This window comes from Micropterus dolomieu, linkage group LG14, assembly GCF_021292245.1.
Source record: "Micropterus dolomieu isolate WLL.071019.BEF.003 ecotype Adirondacks linkage group LG14, ASM2129224v1, whole genome shotgun sequence".
NCBI lineage: Eukaryota > Metazoa > Chordata > Actinopteri > Centrarchiformes > Centrarchidae > Micropterus > Micropterus dolomieu.
In genome coordinates this window covers 18,868,499-18,892,314 of record NC_060163.1, presented here as the reverse complement: position 1 = coordinate 18,892,314, position 23,816 = coordinate 18,868,499, and the positions used below count along the sequence as shown (strand labels likewise).

General features: G+C 40.0%; 1 protein-coding gene across 3 annotated transcripts in view; it reads right to left on the bottom strand.

Moving 5' to 3' along the window:
- The window catches only part of ppm1bb (protein phosphatase, Mg2+/Mn2+ dependent, 1Bb), a 50,634-nt gene that overhangs the window by 1,709 nt on the left and 25,109 nt on the right, over positions 1 to 23,816 (bottom strand). The window contains exons 3-6 of one of the 3 annotated variants that reach the window (XM_046068091.1): positions 8,116 to 8,233; positions 6,992 to 7,103; positions 5,647 to 5,704; positions 130 to 3,490 (exon numbers count right to left, since the gene is read on the bottom strand). In XM_046068091.1, the coding sequence (XP_045924047.1) occupies positions 3,164 to 3,490; positions 5,647 to 5,704; positions 6,992 to 7,103; positions 8,116 to 8,233 (615 nt within the window). In that variant the 3' untranslated portion in view covers positions 130 to 3,163. Of the gene's footprint in view, positions 1 to 129; positions 3,491 to 5,646; positions 5,705 to 6,991; positions 7,104 to 8,115; positions 8,234 to 23,816 lie in introns of those variants that run through there. The other 2 variants (XM_046068093.1, XM_046068092.1) reach the window with 2 other exon arrangements.

Here is a 23,816-nt window from a genome sequence, read left to right as displayed (position 1 = left end):
ACGCCGGCCCATGCAATGCAGCGGCAGGCGTTATATTTGGAGGTTTCAAAACTGAGAGCTGCTCTTGTTTTAAAAGGAGACGACAGATTAAAATGCGATTGAAGGCTAGAGCTAAAAGCTGACAGGAGGGCAAGGAAGGTGAGGATTTATTTACTGTACGAGCTGTTCCCAAAAAACTTCACAGCCTACACAGAAACATATTCAACACATTAAATATAGTCTGAACACTGAAACACTGCTACAACTTTCAGGGAATAGCCCTGCATCGAATGCCACAACTATTACTTTGGGCTCTATCAGGGATTTTAATGACAACTCATTTTGAAGGGCAAAAACACAACTTTTTCTGCTTTTTGTGTCCTTAATCACAACCCTGGTCAACACAGTTTCAAAGTGACTGATTTGGTACGGGACCCAAAGACAAGAAACACAGTTGTACAGTCAGGTTACAGTGACAAACTTGACACAAATCATAGCATTATACCTCAAATCATTTTTATTTGTTCATTTGTCATTTTAACTGTGCGGGACTGATTTGGCCCATGTAATTGCATACAAATACAACTCATACATACACAAACACACACACACACACACACACACACACACACACAGTGTTTAGCAAAACCACCTCTCCTCCTCTGATAGTTAAGTGCCTTATATTGAAAAGATAAGTGCAGTGCATGCAATACCAGAGACACTGGGCGTTACATAGACTTAAAATAACCTCCCTCTAACTGCTTTCAAGGATGAAGAAGAAACACTTTAGGTTCACTCTGTTCATATCAAACTTTCACAATGAGGCAAGAGTTTCAGTCATAACCTGTGAGGAATTAAATATTCTGTATGTGGGCTTTTATGAAGCTGAAACACATCCTGCCACAGTGAATACCATATGTTTAACACTTTAGAGTTGAATATTTTAACAACTACTAGATGGACTGATATCTGAAGAAGCATTTGTGGTCCCAATCCCCCATCATGCTGCCATATAAGCAAGCTAATGTGAGAAACACTTAACACTAAACGTTCGTATGCAAGGAAGCCAAATTCTAACTGTTAGCATGTTAATTTGAAATAGTTGTTAAAATGTGTGGCAACATGCTAACTGTAGAAAATGTGTTAACCTGAGGGTGTCGCCAGAAGAAAAGCCATATTATTACCTAAAGCCAGATGGTTAATCGTATATGGTGACTTTTTTGTCATCTTAAATTTTTCAGGTTTAGCTCTACATAGCTTGACTTAGTTCAACATTTATCTGAAAGATGTACTTTATTTAGAGTAGCTGCGCTAAAGCTCGGCTGTGCTTTGAGAGCAATGCTAACAATGGCACCAGTGATGACATTAATATTCATCTGAAAACAGCGAACATTGTCATTCCAACATGTCATCAATAGCATTTAAATTCCGATAGTTGTTAACATGCACGTAGGCATTTTATCATACATCCACTGAGTGGAAGACAGTCCCGTAAAAACAACCAGTTAGCCTTCACCTTTTAAGTATTTTCTTTTGTAAACCTGAAAAATCTTGTTTGAAAACACTTCTGATAAAGCATAAAGTTCACATCTGTGTCTAGTTTTCTAGTGCTGTGTCTTCTTTCCCTAATTTTGATGCGCTATATCATAATGTGCCCAAAATACCCTTCTCACGGTTGGTGAGAACCGCAGGGTGCGTTTCCCCCAAACGGCAGCAATGAGCCCATTCCACACACGAAAAAAAACATCGACAAACGACACAAAGCTGAAATTTTATGCTTTACAGAAAGTTTTTTCATCTTGGGGAGGTATGCCAACATTAGATGTGATTTGAGCAGCTAACGGCAGTTTACACCTAAAACCGACAAAGTTGACACAGCTAAAACAAAAGTTGAGCCACGTCACACAATGCAGAGAAAGCTAATGCATGTCTAAGAAAAGAAACACTGTACAATAGATAAAGCCTTTTGATTTTGGAAATAACACCTTTCAGCTAGCACCATTTCCCCACTAGTATTTTTTCTCCATTTATCATCCAACCAACAACTTTGTTTTCTGGTGTTTAATCATCTAGTAGTGTGGTGGAAACTTTTAGTCTTATTTTAATTTATACACAAGTTAATGTTACAGCGCCTTTTGTCACCTGGTACCAGTATGTTTTGCCTTCTTGAGTATTATTGACACATTTACATCCACCTGAATTACAACAACCAGGAACACATTTGAACCTCGTTGTGAGTGTGGGAAGTGTGTCCCTGCTTCATATACCACACAACACAGAGTTAGACCCACTACAGCAGCGTACTAAAATGTGGTGATGTGGAATTAGGTATATGTGGTGAGGGAATGATTTCAATGAAATGAAGTACTTCAAGTACACACCCACCTACACAAGTGTCCCTCTGTGTTAAACTGCCCAGTTTTTCAGTGCCCAGACTGGCTTGAACAACCTAACATCACTGACCATGCTGATAAATGGGCTAACACTCAAGTACCACGCACTACTAAAAACAGAAATTTCAGTCTTGATGATTGGTCTCTTGCTCGGTCACCCAAATTCATCCAGACACACACACACACACACATACATACATATATACGCAAAAGTGTGTGCTCCGAGGCTGTAGATGGAGAAGGCCTGAAGTCAGTGTAGTGTGTTGAACACAGAACACAGTTTTCTCTGCTTTCCTTTGTCATTTTGTCCACTGTAAGCAGGTGTGGGGTTGAGGCAGAGGGGGGGGTTAGTGGGGAAATCAGCCAGAAGCCAATACTGGTAGGCCATGGAGTGCAAGGTTCATTTTTTGCTTCACCAGCCACTTTTGCATGTATTAATAATTTTTTGTTATTGATTCTTATCTGTTGTAAACATCAGTCTGTGTGATCAAGTTATAAAAGTGGCTGGTAAGTTTGGGAATCCAAGCCAAGGTCGTCAGGGGATAGGGGAAACACAAAAAAAAGAAAGTCCTCGTTAGTAAGGTATATATGTGGCTCGGACACAGAACTTGAATAGATATTTTTACTTCCATTGCATTATTAAAATATTCATGAATGGCAATGGATAATTGATAGAGCCAGAAGTGGCTGATGTGTCCATTCAAGTTCTGTGATGAAGTAAGAGGAGGAGAGGTCATAGCACATCTGTCTAGAGCTCTGGGGTCGGGTGAGTGGTTATGCGAGCAGGGTGCTCAGTCAGAGGAGGGATTGGACTCAGGGGCAGACGCATCTTGGTTGGCCTCCGGCTCTGCAATGGCAGGTGAGGGTGGGGGCGAGGGGGGAGAGGGAGGGGAGGCTGGCTGCTTCCGGCCGCCATCGTCGTCGTCGAGAGTCCTCCTGCCCTCCCCTGCTCCCTCGGCATCGCTCTCCCCCCGCAGTTGGTAGGCGGCCAGGGACTCCTCCAGCACCGTGCGGTACTGCCCCCGGTGGTGCAGGCGGAACTGCCGCAGAGCCTCCAGCAGATGAGCCGCCGTGCTGCCACCTCCCTCCTCACTCTCCTCCTCTCCCCCCGCATAGGCCTGAGGTGACACGCCAGGGGTCAGACTCTGCAGGCACGCTCCATGGTCAAACACACACAGACACACACACTCACACCTAACAAACAGCTGCACAAAACTCTAACCATTGTCACACAAATATCTACCACACACTAGTGTGACAATGACAGAAACATTCTCTACCTCTGACCCTGTGACCAACAACCCTTTGTGATATTCGCTGTATGGTGTAACGGGGGTGTGGGGGGGGTCTGTAAGTCAAGACTCCACTGGCATTAATTTGACATATACACTGATGTGCTCTCACACACACACACCTCCTCCATCCCATCCACCCTTCCAGGCTGTTTAAACAGACACTGACCTCTTATTTAGAGTGTGTTTGTATAGTTCCTGTGGCCTTGATAGCTATTTCTTTAAGATGCTGGATGTAAAATTTCCTCCTTGACTATCTACTCTCCAATGAGGTTATTTTCAAATATCTCTTGATATAATTTTTTGTACTATGTTAAGCATCTGAAATTATATATATATATATATATATATATATATATATGACAATGTGTCTGAGAATGTAGAATTTCTGAAATCATGGGTTAGTCGGGGTAATTACTGATTTAGAGCACCAGCATCGGTCTTATTCTAATCCAAGCATTATGCCAAAACATTTTAATGTTGAAGTTTCCCTGAATGAACATGGCATGATTTTGATGCACGTGGTGTGATCTGGGGCCTCATTTATAAACATTGCATTAGCACAAATGAAGGTGTACGACACTTTCTAAGAAATGTTGATGGGAGCCATGCTCACACACATAAACTGGATAAATGAGACATGGCAGAGGGATGAAACAGTTCAAAATGTAAAATAAACAAAAATATTAACTCTGAGTTTTATATAAAACTTAATAATTTAATATTATGAATTAATTTGCAAAAACAGAAAAAAGCCAGTCTTACATGAATAAACAAACACCCGTTTGATTGATTTCCCTGAAGTGCACAATAAAAGAACCATGATTTAGGATAACAAAACACAAACGAAGATTTTCGTTTTTGTTACTGAACACCTCAAATATGTTGCACAGTTTAATGAGAAATCATATTTAATTTGATCTGTAATTAATACTTGCATGCAGTTATTATCATAAATAAGGTGAACTGTGGGACAAATGACGTTTAAACTGATGTCGTTTTCGATGCCACAGTGGAACAAATACGAGTGCATAGTTTCATATATTGTAATTTTCGTTACCTTATCCTCAAGCATTTGAGCCAAATCAGATGCGATGCTTGTAATAATATGAAGCAGCCTCATTAATTGAGAAGTTGTGTAAATAAATGTTTAAAAACTTACTGCATCTGGTTTTCTCTCTTTTCAAATGAAGGATTACAAATTAGGTACCTGGGTCATCCAGTGTGTCGCCCCCTCCATCAGGGATTTGCTTTCCTGCAATTCGCTCATAATGGGGGTCGAGCTCCAGCATCCCCTTTTCATCTGATGCACTAACATTCTGTGTGTGTGTGTGTGTGTTTTAACCACCAAACAAAATCTCCTCTCTTGCTTCAATCAAGAACTTCAGTTTCACACTAGGTTAAATGTCTTTTTTTTTTTGGCTTTTCTGTCAGAATCTGTCATCCTTATCTTCATGCAGTTGCCATGTATTAATCGTAATTAGGGGCATTTCACTGACTATTTATAGGCCACTATGGGCATTAAAAGGGTGCAACAAGAACCTCACTCATCTGTACCAACATTTGCAAAGATTGTGATTTATAAATGAAATTCAGAGGTGCATGTGCGCTGTGTTATAAAGCGCAATATTTTTGTGCGAAAGCACATTCGTACGCAACCTTTTGAAGTGAATCCTACGGAGTTTTATAAATGAGGCCCCTGGTGACTCACTTTCACAATAAAACTGAACTTGTGTAGAATTACAAAATCCTATTGGTTGATGTTTCACATAACACGTTCCATAACAGCCAACTGAGTTTCACGGAGGTTGCCTAGGTTATTCTGCTGTGTTTATCCTCTAACATCTTTCACATGAATTCTCTCTCACTCTCATTTTCACACACACACACACACACGTCCTTGTCTGGGCAGGTGTGTCTTTACGAGGTGGGGGGGTGTGAAGGGTTGGAGAGGTGAAGAGTATAGAGGGTGATCAACTCACCCCTTCCTCTTCTCTGTGAGGGTTCAGCTTGTTGTACACCGCCTCAATCACACTCCGTCTGCAAACACACAAACAGCACACAGCTCGCTGCTTATAGAGGACAACAACTCCCTACATAATACAAACAGTCTCAGTTCATACTTAGCAAATGTATATTGATTAACATTTTAATGGAACAAAGAAAGCAGCTGAGTCGATACCTGAGTATCCGGAATTCATGCACAAACAGAATCTCTTTATGAATGTGTTCATTAAAGTGTTTTGCGGGGTGTTACCTGCATGACTGTACGTCTTTAAGTGCATGTGTGTGGCCCATGTTGGGCCCCATGCAATTGTCTGTGTGGGAACATACTCTGCTCAGTGTGACCAACTGTGACTTTATTTTAAATCTCCTTGACATTATTATATTACTTTATTTATTATTTTATCTAATTTATCTGTAAAGCTAAAGAAAAAAAAAAGATAAACATAAAAGTTAATCGTCAACTATTTTGGTAACCGACAATTCGACTATCCATTTTTCATGAAGAAAAAAAAAAGGACAAATGCTTTTCAGTCGTATCTGACATTAAACTGAGTATTGGTCAAATAAAACAAACAATTTTACTACATGACCTTGGGCTTTGGAAAGTTGGTCGCTTGTGAAGTTAGGGATCAAACTAAAGGTTGATTTATATTCCTGCGTTGGGTCATGCATTTATACTTGTGCGTCGGTGTCACCAGCAAACGCTAGTTGACAGTAGCGCTACAGTGTCCACTGAGTTGACTTTGGCCGGCCAAGCAGGCTAACTTTCGGTTTAGCCCTCCGCTAACATGAATGCGGGTAAAATTGTATACGTGCGGCTATTGTACATTTTTTAAATTGTTACAGACAAAATGGGTCACATTGTGATAGTGAAATGAGTCTTTTCGTTCGGGTTGTGACGGTGAAATATATTGATCCACCGTGTTACAGCCGCTGATTTAGCCACTAGTAAAAGCAATTCCGGTCGGCTCGCACGCATTGCGAGGCTACCCAGCTGACCAATCAGTTTTTACGACCCGCGTCGCCTCGATGTGTAGTTTTTTAAGGAGGTGCACGTCAGGCGACGGCTACGCCGATGGCGTAGGGTACGGGGCTTTGCAGAGGCTATGCCATCGAATTGATACAGAAGTATAAATTGCACTTTACAGTTCAGCACATTGAATTTTGACATGTGTACATTAGAATGCAATGTAAATTAAGTATCTTAAGTTTCTAAAGCTTAACAAAATCATGTATGTGGATAGTCCAGTTTAATAATATTTAACAGTATATTCTTATGTGTGAAAGGCAGTTAGATGTTATTCCAGGCTGTGTATTTACTTGCTAGCCAGGCCTCCGCCAGGTGGAAGGTTGGGGATGTTCTCAGCGGCAATGCTCCTCAGGACAGACACTAGGTCAGGGACTCCCGCCTCCCCACAGTTTCCCATTAGCTCTACACACAAACACAAAGAGGACAAGGGGTTTGTTAGAGGTTATGTTAGGGCTGGACAAGTAAAACAACAACAATAATTATCACAATATAATTTTTTTTAAATAACAAATGTTCAATAAATATTCAATAAATGTTTGACTTTATTCACTTGAATGATACACAAATTAGGAAATTTTATTAGAAAATGGACCGAAAAAAGCTTTTACTTAATTTGAATCGTACATATTTGTTGACAAAGTTTTTATCATAATTGTTTTGAATGTTCTACCACAGATTTGTTATGTGATCCACTGTTTGGCATCTAGTGTTTAAATTACAATTAACCATCAGGTTTATTCAACATCCACTCAGAAGCAAAAATTTGCCTTTAAACTCAAAATAAATAAGAATTTCATACTTATCGTGATTAATTATCGATATCAAAACATATGAAACTTTTCATTGTGATAACATTTCTGGCCATATCGTCCAGCCCTTGGTTATTTTGTATACTGAGCGAGTTTATAGTATTTAAACACCACCTTTCTCGGCAGAGGCTGAGAAATCACCCATAGCAGTGGGAAAAAAATCTGATACACTACTACTTACCATTTGTAGCAGACTGATTTCAAATATTTGTTCTACCTAAAGAATGTTTATCTTGTCCTGGTTATGTACACTGAAACTGAGCACAGTATGTGAGCCACTTGTTTCACTTTCACAAAAAAACATTTTTGAAAAATGTCAAATAACTCTTGAGCCCAAAGAACAGAGTAGGCAATAAAGTACCTCTGAACAGTTAAATGTTTAGTAGTAATGGCTGAAATATTTGGTGTGGTAAAAACATAGGAAAGATGTTGGTAGAGAAGTATGAAAACATTTTGTTCCTCAAAAAACACTGAAATTAATAATCTATTTTAAATCTTTGTGACTCTGTGTCCAACCAAATATCATGACAAATGCATACAGTCAGTCTATTTTTATGTTTGTATTTGTGAAGGTGTGCATGTACAAATATGTCGCGTGTGCTGACCCTGAACACGGGTCTCCAGGTATTTATCCAATTCCTCTTCTTTCTTCACAGCCTCCTCTGAGATCTTCGGAGCTCCGGGGAAACTCACCAACACCACACTCATATTGTCCCTGCTCCCCTGCAGGAACGCGGACAGGCAGAAACAGAACAAACAGAGTTAAATGAAATATACGTAGTACATAAGGTTTATTTTGTAGTTTTCAGTGTTTCCCACAGGACTTGGTGGGTGGGCCTCGGAACTTCTCAGGGGGTTGGGGGGCATGCCCTGACTTGGCCTCTAGCTCAAAGAGTAGGGATGTACCAAAATAAAAAAATTTTGGTCAAAGCCAAATACCAAACTGAATACCAAACAAGTACATTCACATTTTTTCTATTTATTTTGCCTTTTGTTACCATTGCATGAAATAAACAGTGAAAACATGCTTTTTGCTCAGTGTTTCCCACAGGATTTGGTGAGACTATGGTGGGTGGGTCCAAGGCCCAAGAGGGTTTGGTAAACACATGTAATATGTTTTATACTTTCTGTGAATATAATCCAATTAATCTTAGTTCCATACTGTATAGACACCTTATTTTGACAAATCTGACATTGTCACGTGTATCCTCCCATCAAGCCTGACCCAATTTGATAAATAATGTTGTAAGTGGTCCTTGTATTGCGCAACATGAAGACTTAATAGCCTCTCTTCAGGTAGGACTCTCATACTGCAACACTTGTGTAGCTGCAATCAAAGGCAACTCATGCATTTCTGTTAAATATAGTTCACAATTAAAATATAAATATATATGAGGTTAAAAATCATATGATTGAAATATTTCATGGTCAATAAATAATAATTTCATGATTATTTCTTTCGTTAAAAACTGTGAGGAAAGGGTGGAACTTATTTTTTTGTTCCGTGCGGAAATGATAATTTGTTGCTACAGGGACGCTGTATGGGTACACTCGCTAAGATCTAGATGAGAGAAACGTGCTGCAGTTTTCTCAAGAGCCATGGAAGATTGTTAAGATTATCCATAAGTTTGTCGTCGTGGATTGAAGACTAATAACCTAAGTTTACCCTCTCGGGTTCATGTGGCCAATGAGGTATATTTTCTCTTTGTCATTTATTTGTGTTACGTGACTGTGTTTGTAACAAGCCAATTATTTTACATGGCATAAATGTATACTTTATTTCTTAGTTTCTATGTGATTCTGTTTAGTATTGTTTGCAAGTATGTCAAGAATTTAAGGTTAATTTACGTTTTTCTGTGTTTTATTTATATACCAGTTCTGACGGCAATTTGGAGATGCAAGTGACCATGTAAAGACATGCCCGTCATCGAATAAATATGCCCGTGAAAATCTAGGAATGACTTGAGCCTTTATTAAAACTCGAGGGGAGTAACAATAATCGTTCTCCAGTGCAACTAACGAACTAACTGAGGAAAAACAGCTGAACAATCTGCATGGCTAGACACCACAAGAGATAGGTGAGAAAATATGTGATTTGTAATTGAGATTAACTGAACCCATTAAATAAACATGCCCAGGACAACTGTGTGACTCAGGTAAAAAAAAAACTCTAGCTGCACAAAGTGTTATGGAGACAACAAATCTGCCATCATGAGCAATTGTTTTTTTTTTTTTTTTTTACAGGCACACACCTATCACATGGTTTGTAGTAGCATGTAGTAGCAAAACACAGAGCAAGCCAATAAGCAAAGATATGCAAACTTTTTTACAACTACTTTACATTTGTCCTTGGTATGTGAAGTGTCTCAGGGTGGATTTTGTCTTTCCTTTTTCAGCATGGCTGCATTCGCAGCAGGGTTATTCAGATCCACAGAGAAGTCATCAGCTTGTCTCACTTAATCAGAGCAGTAAATATCAGGGTCACAAACCAATCCAACAATACATGCCCACCTTCTACTCTGCACTAACTTCTTGATCTCCTAGATCTCTTGTACCAGCTGTTCCTGCAGTTTGGAGAAAAATAGGAAGTTTTCATTTGACGTATTGAACTTATATATACCATAATTAAAGATGAATGGATATATATTATTAGCCTGTCATGCCTGATTTCTTCCACTCCAAACACAGATGTAATTGTACATAGTAAAAGGGTGGATAATTGATTATCCATTTGCTCAGTGTTGGGCAAGCTACTTGGAAAATGTAGTCAGCTAAGCTACTAGCGACTCTCCATTAAATGAAGCTTCACTACACAGAAACTACCCCCATTGAAATGTAGCACGCTAAGCTACAGCAATGTGGCATGTTGTTAGGTCATTTATATGTATATACACACACACACACACACACACACACACACACACACACACACACACACACACACACACACACACACACACACACACAGTATAGGCCTAGTTTATATTGAACTAACTTCATTCCACAGTAGCATAGAAGAAAGACTAAAAACCTGCTCCAAACAGTGTGTGTGTGCCAGAGAGCTAAATCAGACGCACAGAAACTCTCTTACTAAATGTATTTCCTCATGCGACAAACAGAAAACCATTGTTGTTTGTATAAAGTAACTTAATTATCACATTATTAATTATATGAATTTGTGCTCTGGACTCTTTGCAACCTAAACAACTTAAACATTCATGGCAATGGGTGAGAGAGAGAGAGATCTCTCATCTCATGGAAACACATTTCTGCCACTACAATTCAAAGTTTCCTCCTCACTAGAGGAAGAGGTGTCCAGGCTGGACCCTGATCCTTTTCACAAGAGGTGTTACAATAACTATCACAATAGAAAGTAACCTCAATCTCGTGTCTTTATTCCCCGGCAACAAAGTCGCAGACATCAGCTCGGTACGTGATGTCACCCAGACAGTCGCACGGTCACACAGAAGCGCTTCTGCTGACTGCACAGGTCCGTGTGTGGTGGTGAAAATAGCGACGCTACCACTAGTAACGGCGCTACTTGTAGCGACACTACTGCCCAACACTGTATTTCCTATATGCAGCTCCTCCCACACCTCCAATTGATTCTAGTGTAAAATCCAGAAACCAGACCAAAAGATGAAACTGTGTTGATAAGTTTGTTCATTGACTCAGTATTTCCAATGGTGGCCAGGTCTGTGCATGTCTTTCTGCAGTAGGTCTAAGCTTCAGTCCAGGTCATAGGATCAACTACATAATGGTACTGATGGAGGAGGCATGAGAGGAAGATATGCTACCTTGAGAACGACGCCATTGTTTCAAATGTAAGGTGGCTCAAACTCATTGTTTTCCTCAGTATTCCACAACAGTAAACAATGTTATACATTATCAAAGTATACACTGACCTGACAGACACAAGACACGCAGTAAGATCATTTCCATCATCATGCTACTCTGTGGACTGTGTGTAAATATATGGCACTTAGAGGAAACACTACCTCTATATTTTCTGTTCTTAGGCAAATCAAGGGAAAAATAACAAAAGGCTTCTCTTCTCTGTTACGGGCAGGTCACAGTCCTGTTGTATTCTTTATGCAAAAAGCACTGTGGTGGCAAAGTTATGAAAATGATTGTTTCCACAACACAGTATCTCTGTGTAGTCAAAGGATATTTTGGAGAGAGTTTTTTTTTTGTTTGTTTGTCAAGTTATGTTTACAAATGGTCCATACTGTATGTCAGAAATCACACGCCACAGGAGCAACTAGGAGTTAAGTGCCTTGCTCAGTGACATATTGTTGGATGTGTTGCAGTGGTAATGGAACCCTGGTCTCCCACACCAAAGGCATGTGTCTTATCCACTGCACCATCGCAGCTTGGCATAAGTTGACTTTTGTGTTTGCAAACTTAGTTTGTAACTGTCTCTATCTGCTACAGTGTCTGTTTGAAGCAACATCTCTTTGCGTGGCTGCACACGGGTCGCGCTGTGGTTTAATATATTTCCTAGTTCCTCTGGAAAGTCTGTCAGTTTCTTCCAAACCATAACACTATTGAAGTGGTTTTCTTCATCCTTCAGTTGATGAGGAGGCTCTCCTCTCTCTGCCTTATCATGTCTTCCGTTAGCTTTGACATCTTAATGTGCACTTTGAGCTTGCTGTTCACCATCAGTTTTCAGGGAAATGAGGCCCTGTTCTGGTGTCCAGCTTGATCTTGAGCAATCGTCAAACTTCATGTTGGGAGGGTGAAATTCTTTATTGTATTCTGTGTTGTTTTCTCATTTGTGGGCGCTTCCTTGTTTTTGGGAAGTTGTTTTTTGTAGACCCTCCCTGAGGGTACCCTAGCTTTTTTTTCTCCTTATTGTAAATAAAACGCCTTATGTCCTGAAAAATCTGTCTCCTGGCTTCCTTCAACCTGGAATGATTCTATTATTGTCACTAACCTCCTCATCCCCTGGATTTTCCACTGGAGGTTCGTAACAATGTGAGAATTTGTGAAACTAGATTGCATATAGAAAAATGAGCCCCCTTACCTCTTCAGGTGTGATACCACATGAGTTTCAAAAGATTTAATATGTACAGTATAACAACCTGCTGTTAGATTACCAAAGTGGTTAACTAAAGTGTAGAGGTCATATTTGCAATTCTGAAGAAAGGGAAATGGAACAAGGGGTTTAGTGCCTGAAGCGATCCTGTATGCAGGCAGAATGATGGTCACGTTGATGGTGTAGAGAGAATGTAGGAGTAGGTGAGTAGCACCTATTGTGGTGACCAGGAGAGCTGAACTGCTAGATCTCTGATGGTTGGTTGCAGAGGACTGCACCAGAAGAATGGCAATATATTTCTCTGCTGTGTTCACCCCTCAGTTTGTACTGAGAATTCAGTATAGGCAGAACAGTGACTAGTAGAGTGGCAGTAGTGTTGTCCCAGATGAGTAACTTCAAGCCTGACTGCATCAAGACCTTGATAACCTTGCACCAGAAATACTCTGGTACAACTAGTAGAGAAATAAAATAGCGGAATTAGAACTAGAGGCACAGTAAGTGGAAACTGTATAGCCGCAAAACGTAGAACAACATTTGGTCAGACATCGTTTTCAGTAAGAGGCATACATCTGGAACGCTTTACCATACGAAATTAAAACATTGACAGAACTCAAGGTTTTTAAATACACATTTAAAGCAATGGCTGAAACTTAAACAACTCTGAACACTGACTGTACAGGATACAATACAATGCATACAAACATCAGGTTGCATATGTGAGCATGCACAGACATTTGCACACTTCTTATTTTGTGTTCTTGTATTGTTAAATGTTTCTAGACTCATAGTGATCTCTACATTTACTTAGGCCCATATCTTATTTCATGGACGGGATGTATTAATTGTATGTATTTTAATGGTTGTAAATTTTAAAGTCAATACTCTGTAATCTCTGTTAATATTATAAGCCTAACCAGGGACAGGTGTTGCAAATCAGTCATGGCTAGAAACCTGTATGTATAGCATCTACTTTGTACTCTTTATAAAGCAATGTTCTATACATTTGTCCCTGTCAAATAAACATTAAATAAAAAAACAGACTGGCTCACCTTGTGGTGCAGGACCAGCAGCATTAGGTGTGGGTACATGTGAAGAAGCAGGAGGAGAAAGGGATTTGAAATGCTTCCTGTACATGTGTAACCGGCCACAGAGTGGAAACAGTGACCTCGTGTACGGGAGGTGGACGCACTAGCGAGGAGGCTAAAACCCATGGGCTCTCGCCAGTGTGTCTCTTAAGGCGTCAGGGAGTGAGGTTTGCTTACTGCACAGCCTCACTGGCTTTCTTTACACACCCTCACATTTACATGTCACTGTCTAAGACCTCCTACAGTGTAGCAGCAAAATTCCTCCCAAAAACGTAATCTGATGTAGTCAGTATGCCAGTGCGTCTCTACTAAGGTCTATGTGAAGTCTCGTGGCACTGTCTAGCTACTGTCTATCTTCACAGGCTTTAACTGCATTCCACTTTTTCTTGCGTTCTCTTGCCCTTCTTGCCTGTGAGTAATAAGCAGCTACAATTTCTTCTTCAAAAATCTTTTTTAAACTTTACACCAGCACGGCAAAACAGTACACACCCTCTCTAGGTTCACAGCAAAACTCCCCACTAGCTCTACGTTACCAGAGACGTTTTGACGTTACCCTACTTCTGTTACATTCAGTGTCATTCATCTCACTCATCTGTGTCTTGTAAAACAACTGCAGGTAGGGACTAAAACAAACAAGCCAAAGAGAACATCAAACCTGAATGTTACACATACAAATATAAAAATAATACAATAGTTAAAGGGTTATTGTTATGACCCCGGCTCTTTGGGCCTACATATTTAACATTTGCTTTCAACAGGTTTCTGAGAGGAGCAACAACTGTAGAAAAATTCCTACAAAAACACAGGTAATAACCCACAAGCCCCAAAAAACGGATTTAGTTGGCGGTGGGGCATAGTCATCAATAGCCTGCACTTTTGCTTGTACTGGATTTATTTAAAACAACACAAAACAAAAGAGCAACATGGCAGAGCAGTGTGGAAGGCGAAAGCACCAACAACTGGCGTCTGGGCAGGCAGGCCTAAATAGTAGGGCTCACTGACCAGGTGCTCCCAGTCTCCTTAATTGCCTGCAGAGAGAGAAACATAGACACCACACAGCACACAGGTCCAACACCATGAGTTCTTAGGGCCGTCACAGTTAATGAAATACAACAAAAACTTGATTCTGCAAGTCCAACTAATATTGTGGAATAACTCCTACTGTTTAGTTGCAAATTAAACAAGTTTTTAAATCTCTTTCTCTTTTTTAATATCCTCTCTGCTGTTTTTATTGTTCCTATTTCTAGCATCTGTCTTCTGAAGCACATTGTACAGCATTTTTTGCACTTAGGCTTACATATGTATTTTGGTTCAATAGTATTTAAACAATGACAGGCTTGCTGACACATTTTCTACAGTATTGTAAAAAGCATGCCCCCAAGGCTAACTTACTCTTCACGCATGTGTCTGTGTGTGCATGTGTGGTTGGGGGTGACTCTACCTTGGGACATCCTTCCATTGGTAAGCCTCAGCTTAGAGACCCAAGAGGATGTTGACAGAGGAAGCTAATAAGAGAAAAAGAGAGTGACAAAGAAACAGCTGATGTTTGCAAAAGCTTTGTGTGGATTTTGTTCATCAAGGAATCCAGAATTGAAAGTCCATCTTATCTCTTTGTGTGGTGTGGAATTTGTTACCAAGAGGGACAGTACTTAATTTACTTCCTCCAACAGGTACCTTTGGGCCTTTCTCATTTCTCAGTTCGTACCTCCTCGCCTTTTTGACTCATTGCTCCTCACTCCTCAAGGTGCATTTTAGGAATTGAGATATCCTTCAATATGGTGCGCTGAGGATAGAGGAGGCACGAATTAAGGAAATGAGAAAGGCCCTTTCACTCCGCCATCTAAACAAGAACATACCAAATGTAAACATATTAAGTCTGACAGATCAGTAGAACTATTCTTTTATTTCTTAACAGAAAGAGATATTGGCTCACTTGTTTTTTCCAAAGACAACTCCCGCACACTGTCTAACTTGCAAAAAACATATATTAACAACGTTTCAGTACTAGACATTCAATAGGGCAAAAACGCTTGATGAAGGTCTAGACAACAGCCAACCTAATGACATAGAAAATTGTGCTTTTAATTTACATAATACAAATGGTTTTGATGGTGAATGTGTGATGAACTTCAGGATACCATTTTACTTCTTTTAGTGGCAGAATATTAGAAGCAATACCATTTTGTTTATGTAAGATTATATATTTATTTATATGTTCAATTACAATTTCTTACTATCCCTTGAAGTAAAGCAAGCATAACATAACATAAATTCCACAAAAAAGTAATTATAGTATGAGATAAGTAGACATGGAATTTTAAATAACAAAATAAACAAATACAAAATATGCTGTCTCTAGCAATGCCCAGTAAACAGAACAAGTAATAATAAAATGTGAAATTAAATCAATGGTAAATTACAATTGGAGACAGGGTAAATACAACATCCTTAAAGGGATTGTGAGCAATTCTAATCCGATGCACTTTTTGTTAAAGGTTTAGTGTGTATGTTTTAGTGGCATCTAGTGGTCAGGGTTGCAAATTGACAAAAAACAGTGGCTCACAGTGCATTCACGTGCTCCTCGGTTGGTCCCATCTCCCTAGTAGACTAGACAGTTGGTTGCAATTCCCAACCTCACCGCTAGATGCCACTAAATCTTAAACTCTTAACCTTTAAGCTCCTGCTTTCCTGAGGGCCAGTGCCAGATTGTTTTTCACAATTCGTGGTAACATTTGCCGGTCAACTAACTCTTTCTAGTTTATCTTGTGTTTTGTGAGTTATCGGTTCTCGTACGTGTTTGCTTTTTGGAGAAGGGTCCACCTGCAGCCTGCACAAAAATGTGACGGAAGTTGAACTTCCATATATGGCTTGTCCCAGAAGCCACTGCGCACAAACCGTGATGACTTTAATCTCGGCTCACGTACAGTATAGATCCTAATGCAAAACGTTTTATTCTTTAGAAGCCAACAACAGAACTTTAACTACTGCTGTTTTGCAGTAGACCCCTGCTGCCACGTGCCTCTGCACACTTTTATTTTCTGAAAAGTGAATTTATTTTGATTAAGAGATCACTATGTCTTGGATATTGAATCAGCTCATGGTCAGCTCATATGTTCATCAGCTGTAATAATACTGTCTAGAAGTCTTGTCAAAATGATGGTTTTGCAGTAAAATTTGCTAGCCTTCTAACCACCACATCAACTCACTTAAAAGATACTGGTATTACCAACAATCCCTCTGAAATGGTTAGTTCTGACTGCATTATTTTAACTGCTTCTATAGCAAGTATTCCTATTTGTTGTCATTGTTTGTATGACGCCTCATAGGCAGATAACCAAAGCCAATTGGACCTTCCACATTATGGTTTAGGAAATAAAAAGTCTAAGTTGTCTCCAGACTCTCTCCAACTAATGGTGACATACTTTGTATGGAATTAACTAAGGATGCCACAGAGGTTGCTTAGGTTAGCTCAAACTTGCTAACCCTTCCTATTTTCATGGGAGACTCCTGTATTTGCGTATGGAAGAAACTGGTAGTTCTATGTCCAATCAAATATTGAGCACCCCCCATATAGCCAAAATGACATGATCCTCGTTTCATAATGCACCTGCGATGATTCCACAGGGTCAGCCCTAGATATCAGTAATGGGTTTTTTGGATGTTTATTATTCTGTGATAGCAATTTAAAGCTGTGGGCTGAACGTTTGTTTCTAGTCTGTGATTGCTGTCATTGTAGACCACAAAGCTCTGCAAAGTCCATGAAAGCCCAAATGGCAGTGACAGAGAGCCAATTGGAAGACTGTGTGTATATATCTGTTAATTAAATATTTATTTATTTATTTATGGGGTGAGCAACATACAACTCACAATAAGTGAGAACATATGTGTTTTGTAAGTTGAGGTGAACTGAACACATCAAATAAACATGCCCATGACAGACACAGGGGTGATTGAAAAAAACATACATTTGTCTCCACAGTCTGCCATCACGCTGATTTTTGCATGAAGAATTGAGGACCATCGGCCAAGGATTTGATAATGTTGTGGGTAATGTCTGGGATTCCCTGCCTGGAGGTGGTGGAGGCTGCTACGATGCGGAACGAACAAATAACGTTAAGGGGATATGCCGGATTTGGATAAAATTTGGCGAAGGTGCTGGTGATCCAGAAGCGTGTGGCGAATAGAGGATCTAGGAGGGAAGCGTTGTTGGCTATTCTCAAGTCCACGTAGAGACGTATTGGTTCGTAAGGACTGAGGTCGGAAGAGGTAGATGGGTTGCGGTAAACCAGATTGGTTGGTTTAGCTGCGTTTGAGGTGATAATCGAGTGTGTCTGTGGATGGTATGGAAATTTTGGTCACGGTGGTGTGTAGACTCGGATGGTATTGTATGGAAGATTTAATAGGACTTCTCCAAATGTGTACAATGATGCGCAAATATTTCACTATCTGCAAATGTGTATTTTTACATTTGTGATGTGTAAAATCATATCCACAAAAATACAGGGTGATGTGTACACACTAAACTGTTTTTATACATTTGCAGATTACTTCGTGTGAATTTGTGGGTCATGTTACATTTGCTTCCTTTTTACACATTTGTGTAATTATGTCCAATGTGTACTGTGGAGAGGGTGGAACAGTGGTTTAGTGGTTAGCACTGTCGTCTCACAGCAAGAAGTTATCCCTGTGTCTGCGTGGGTTCTTCCTCCCACCATCCAAAGACATGCGGTGACAGGTTGATTGGCGACCCTAAATTGTCCTTAGGTGTGAGTGGTTGTTCGTCTATGTGTGGCCCTGCGATGCACTGGCGACCTGTCCAGGGTGTGCCCCGCCTTGGATGGATGGTGTACTGCGGAGATCTGTAAATAAATATATACACAAATATCACACGATTTGCAAATACACACAGTTAAATCTGTACAAAGATATATTTATTTCACATACAAAGTGTGATTTACGCATATGTGTATATATTTCTACACACAAAACTGTTTTTACACTTTTGCAGATTCCGTCCTGTGAATTTGTGGGCCACGTTACATTTATAAGTTCCTTTTTACACATTTGTGGAATTTTGTCCAATGTGTACTGCGGAGATCTGTAAATAAACATATACACAAATATCTCACAATCTAAAACATGTATTTTTACATTTGTGTTGTGCAAAATCATATCCACAAAAATACAGCGTGATTTGCAAATACACAATTTGTACAAAGACCTTTTTTGATGATTTACGCATTTTGGATCCATTTCTACACACAAAACTGTTTTTACACATTTGTGGATTGCTTCATGTCAATTTGCAGGTAAGTAAAAAAAATTCCTTTCCTAACCACCTTTCCTTGACCTCGATGGAAAACGTCATGAGGTCAAGGAAAGATGTAAAGGAGAAAAGGACTTAGGAAAAGAGGACCGTGGGGCTCAGAGAATCCGACTGCTCTTTTCTAAGCGACGTAATTATGCTACGGCGGATGTTACTTACGTGACCTGCCGTGATAAAACTACAATGTTCCGAAGATGGACTACAAAAAGCGCATCTTTGACACAGCGCCCCATGTTGTTGTAATGCAGGCCATCTAAAGGTGGACAACACGGTGGTGAAATATATTACTTAATAACAAGATAGCAGAAAGGCAGATAAGGTAGCCTAACAGTCACTAAATAATGGACAGGGCTGTCACATTGAGAATGCTTGCTCACACTCACCCTATGGGTGGGCAGGAGGGTATCAACATGAATCCCAATTGTATGTAAATACAGTGTTTCTCACAGAATGACAGCGTGACTGTGCCGAGAGAGAGAGAGAGAGAGAGAGAGAGAGAGAGAGAGAGAGAGAGAGAGCGCGACGGGGCAAGGAGATGCTGAGTGAATATATGCGCTGCAAGGAGCTCTGTCATCAAATACGATTTTACCCATTTTAAATAGTAACAAAATCAATCGAAAATCAGTGTTGATAATGTGGCAGGCCGCCACAATTAAATTAGTGTGTGGGAAACGCCTACTATAGAGGTTATCCAGATTATCCAGCTTGACCTTTGCCTTGAACAGCTGTTATCATGGCTGCCACTGAAATACTTCCGGTTCACTTCACTCATTTAGGAACCTTCCTAAGCAAAAGAAGACTTTTCGAAAGCAGCCTGTGTCCACTCTGTCCCGCTGAGATCTGTAAACAGAGATGTGTAAGTTTGAGAGCAATTTACTAGCTACACCAGCAGGTGGAAACAGCGACTTCTCTTCCGTGAATTGAAAGGATATTCATAGCACCAGAGCACAGACTGTATGCACCAGAGCCCTCTGCAGGCACTAGCTAGCGTCATCCTCATCTGTAGAGACAAAAAGGAAAAGGACTGTAGCCTTGTTTCAACCAGCAGCGGAAAATCTTCTTTTAACTCAACGCTGCTGTGCAGTTTGCTAACTTTGTGTCTCCTGTGGTGAGTTAGCTGTGTAACGTTAGCCCACGTTACACGTAACAGGCTACTTTGGCTAGCCCTCAACTCAACAATCAATCATGATTTCAGTTAAATGCTAAAGTTGCTGTTACCTTGTCTGTGGTCCGCTGGCAGAGCACCGGCTGCTTCCTGATAAGGCGTCGTGCTGTTACCGAGGCGACAAAAGTTTTGTTTTCGGTGGACGGACGGTAACATTTCCGAGTTGTTGTTTTCTTTAGCATGAACTAATCCCATACTTTAGACACTTTCTTTTTTGTCCCTCCCTGTTTTCTCTCTCTTCCCCCACTTTGCAAACAGCTCCATCATAATCACTCACAGCGTAAACACGATGTGCGACAGTAATAAATGTCCCTGCGAAACACTGCTGTATAGTTACATGGATTAAACGAAGCATCGATGCAAAGAATTTGTGTCGAAGCATTTTATGAATCGATTTTATCGATGAATCGTTTCAGCCCTAATCAGTAGGCTAGGATAGTTTGACCGATCAGTGCAGAATGATCATTATCTTAGTGACAGTAAACCATGACATCACCAGTGTTGGGCAGTAACACATTACTGTAATAATATTACTTTTCCCAGTAACTAGTAGTGTAACTAATTACTTTTCTAAAACAGTAATATTATTACATTTTCTAAAGCAAGGAATGCTGCGTTACTGTTACTGAAACATAGACTGTATAAAATAGCTTCTGCCATTATTGTGTCACAGTCTAAGATGCAAAGAACATTGTCATCTAGTGTAAACTCTTTGTGACGAGCAAAAAGCTTTCAACCGCGAACATTTCTACATCTGATTTATTGAAGCATCTGCTGAAGCAGCACAGCAACGTGAAACTTACAGAAAGAAACTCTGGCAGCTGCTGTCACTGATGATGGACTCTTCGGGAGAGAGTGGCATTAACGCAGTGTTTTCTAAATACTGCGAACAAAAAGATTGCTGACCTTATGGAAGACATCTGACGACTTTCAGAGGAACTCAAAGAGAGAGATTCCCTGCTGACTGGCTTTATGGATGTGGCTTCAGTACAAGCCAAACAGATTGGTTCTCTTAGCGCAACCACTAACATCCAGGACACCGTGCTATGGTACACCTCTACCCTTCCAAGGCTTTTGTCCTGCTTGACTCCGAAGTATCGTTCAACCTGGGCTGAAGTGGTGGTCCATGGCTGCAAGAGAGGCTCGGACATTACAGCATAAAATGTGTCATTTCCTGTTGCCAGCAGGTGGCACTGTGACTTTGATTGAATATTGGCATGTGGATGTGTTAATTGATTTTGGATGCCACGCCGTTCCACAAAAACTCACCTTTTGTACAACTTTTAATCATCAATGGCTTTAGACCGCACAGCACAAATCTGAAGTCAGATGAACTTAATCCCTAGGAAGAGTTCGTTAAAGTACGGAGTGTGTAAATCATCCAAAAATGACCATAAAATTCAAAATGGTTGACTTCCTGTGAATTTATATATTTTCTTTTCTATAGACAAATTAACAATTTCCACTTAATTTAACATTAACCTTAATAAAAATTTTTTTATTGTAAATAAATTCAGGCATCAAGGGGTCAACCGCAAAATCAGTTTTACAACACGGCTTCATCAATGTGTTCAGGGCTTTCTGGGACAGTTCTGAAGTTGATATGTCCAACCTGCTAGAAGTAGTGCATTACAGCGTAAAATTTGTAATTTCCTGTTGCCCGCAGGTGGCGCTCTGTCTTTGAGTGAATATTGGCATATGATGTGTTCAGTGCACAACTCTTATTATACACGTAAAGTTTGGTGCAGATGTGAGCATGTATACTGAAGTCATCACATCTTCCTGTTTTATGGCGAATCATCGATTTTTGACAGCACGCCGTGTGCAAACTGTTAGACTGGTTTTAGACTGCACAGCAAAAATTTTAAGTTGATCGGATAATTCCCTAGGAGGAGTTTATTAAAGGACAAAATGTGTAAATCGCCCAAAATGACCATTACATCCAAAAAGGGCCGACTTCCTGTTGGGTTTAGGCAATGGATCCAAGAGGGTCTAAAATTGCCCCTGACATGAACATCTGACATTGTAACACATTGTAGATAAGTCATAAAATGTGGAAAAGCATAATAGGTCTCCTTTAAACTTCACTAACACACTCCAGTCAGTAATATTGTTGATTAGGGACAAAACTCTTCTATGACAGTCTACAGGATGTATTCAGGGTTCTGGTTAAGCACTCAGTACAGTGGTAATGGTGTACTGTGTGTATTAGTTGATAGAGAGTACATTCACCAAGGATTACAGAGAAACAGAAGTACAGTTATATTTTAGTTTTAGAGCTTGTCCTCCTTGTGGAAGACTTTCCCATCAGGCTGCTCTCTCCACTTCAGGGTGACTCCACTCACTCCTTTCTCCTTCAGCCTGTCCTGGAGCTGGGAAACACAAATGGCAGCCATTTTGAAACATACGTACACTCTTTATTTTTGTCAGCAAGATAAAGTTTTTGTTCAATCTTGAAAAGCTTTAGGCTACAGAGTGACTGTTTTGTGATCACCAGACCAACTTCTGTCTTATTATTAAAAGTCCAGTGCGTAATATTTCTGAGGATTCATTTGCATTTATTGGATAACTGCGGGACCCCCCCTCCATGAATTTTGCCATGTTGTATCGCCAGTTTTCTACAGTAGCTGACAATTGACAAACAGCACTACAGACTGCGTTTTTTCATCATGGTGTTTTTCTTATAATTCAGTGTGGATTCCCGTCACTACATTGAATGCATACGAAGAAGAAGAGTAAATCATAATAACAATAAATAGTGTCTCAGTAGTCTTCTGGTTTATTAGAAGTAAAAACAGAAGTGACATTTGGACAAACGAAGGAGCACGAGTTATATAGCACGAGCTGACAGCCTGTGGATCTTCATCCGATGAATCCAGATGGAGTTGGGACAGATGTAGACAGATAACGGCAGAAATCACAGATATAATCAGTGTGGATTTTCCTAAATAGAAGTCTCTGATGTGGGACAAATGTTTTCAAATCAGAGCTGAAGTTGTATGTTTTCTGTTGGACAGGTCATTAAGTTAGTTGAACTTTAGCAACGCAAATGAAAACTGTTGTGTGATAGCTTTAGCTCAAAAATGGGCAAAATCACAGAGAGAACTGACATGTCAGTGGTGTAAAATATGTAGATGGATTAATTTTATGTAGTGACTCTCTCTCCAGCACTGTTTTGGCTATGCCAGTTACGTCCATGAGACAATCAGCTGATCACTGCTTTGCAATAAAACGGTAGCTTCCAGCTGGAAGCTAAGACCAGCCAGCTAAACTTTTACTGCCCTGGTATAAAAACTATTTAGTTGGATTATAATTTCATGTAGTTATTCTCAGGTCGTTAGCTTCTTGCGACAAACCGCTGATGCTTATTGGCAATAAAATGGTAACAGCTGTTTGTTGTAATCCGCAACCCTCACCACTGGATGTCACAAAAACGTACACAATGAACCTTCTGCAAAAATCACAATTTTTTGTCCTGATCTCAAGGAAACCTGGAAGCCTGGAGTGATTATTTGTCATGTTCTTGTGGCAAAATAATAAAACCAGCTGTAATAATCATGATAATAACTATTCTGTATCCATTGGGTGCTGCTTTCTACTCTGATATATTTTTTCTTACACCTACCACATGATTGTTTGGTGGCAAAAAACAGAGCAAATTTTTGGCCTGGGTGTGTGAAGAGTCTCGGAGT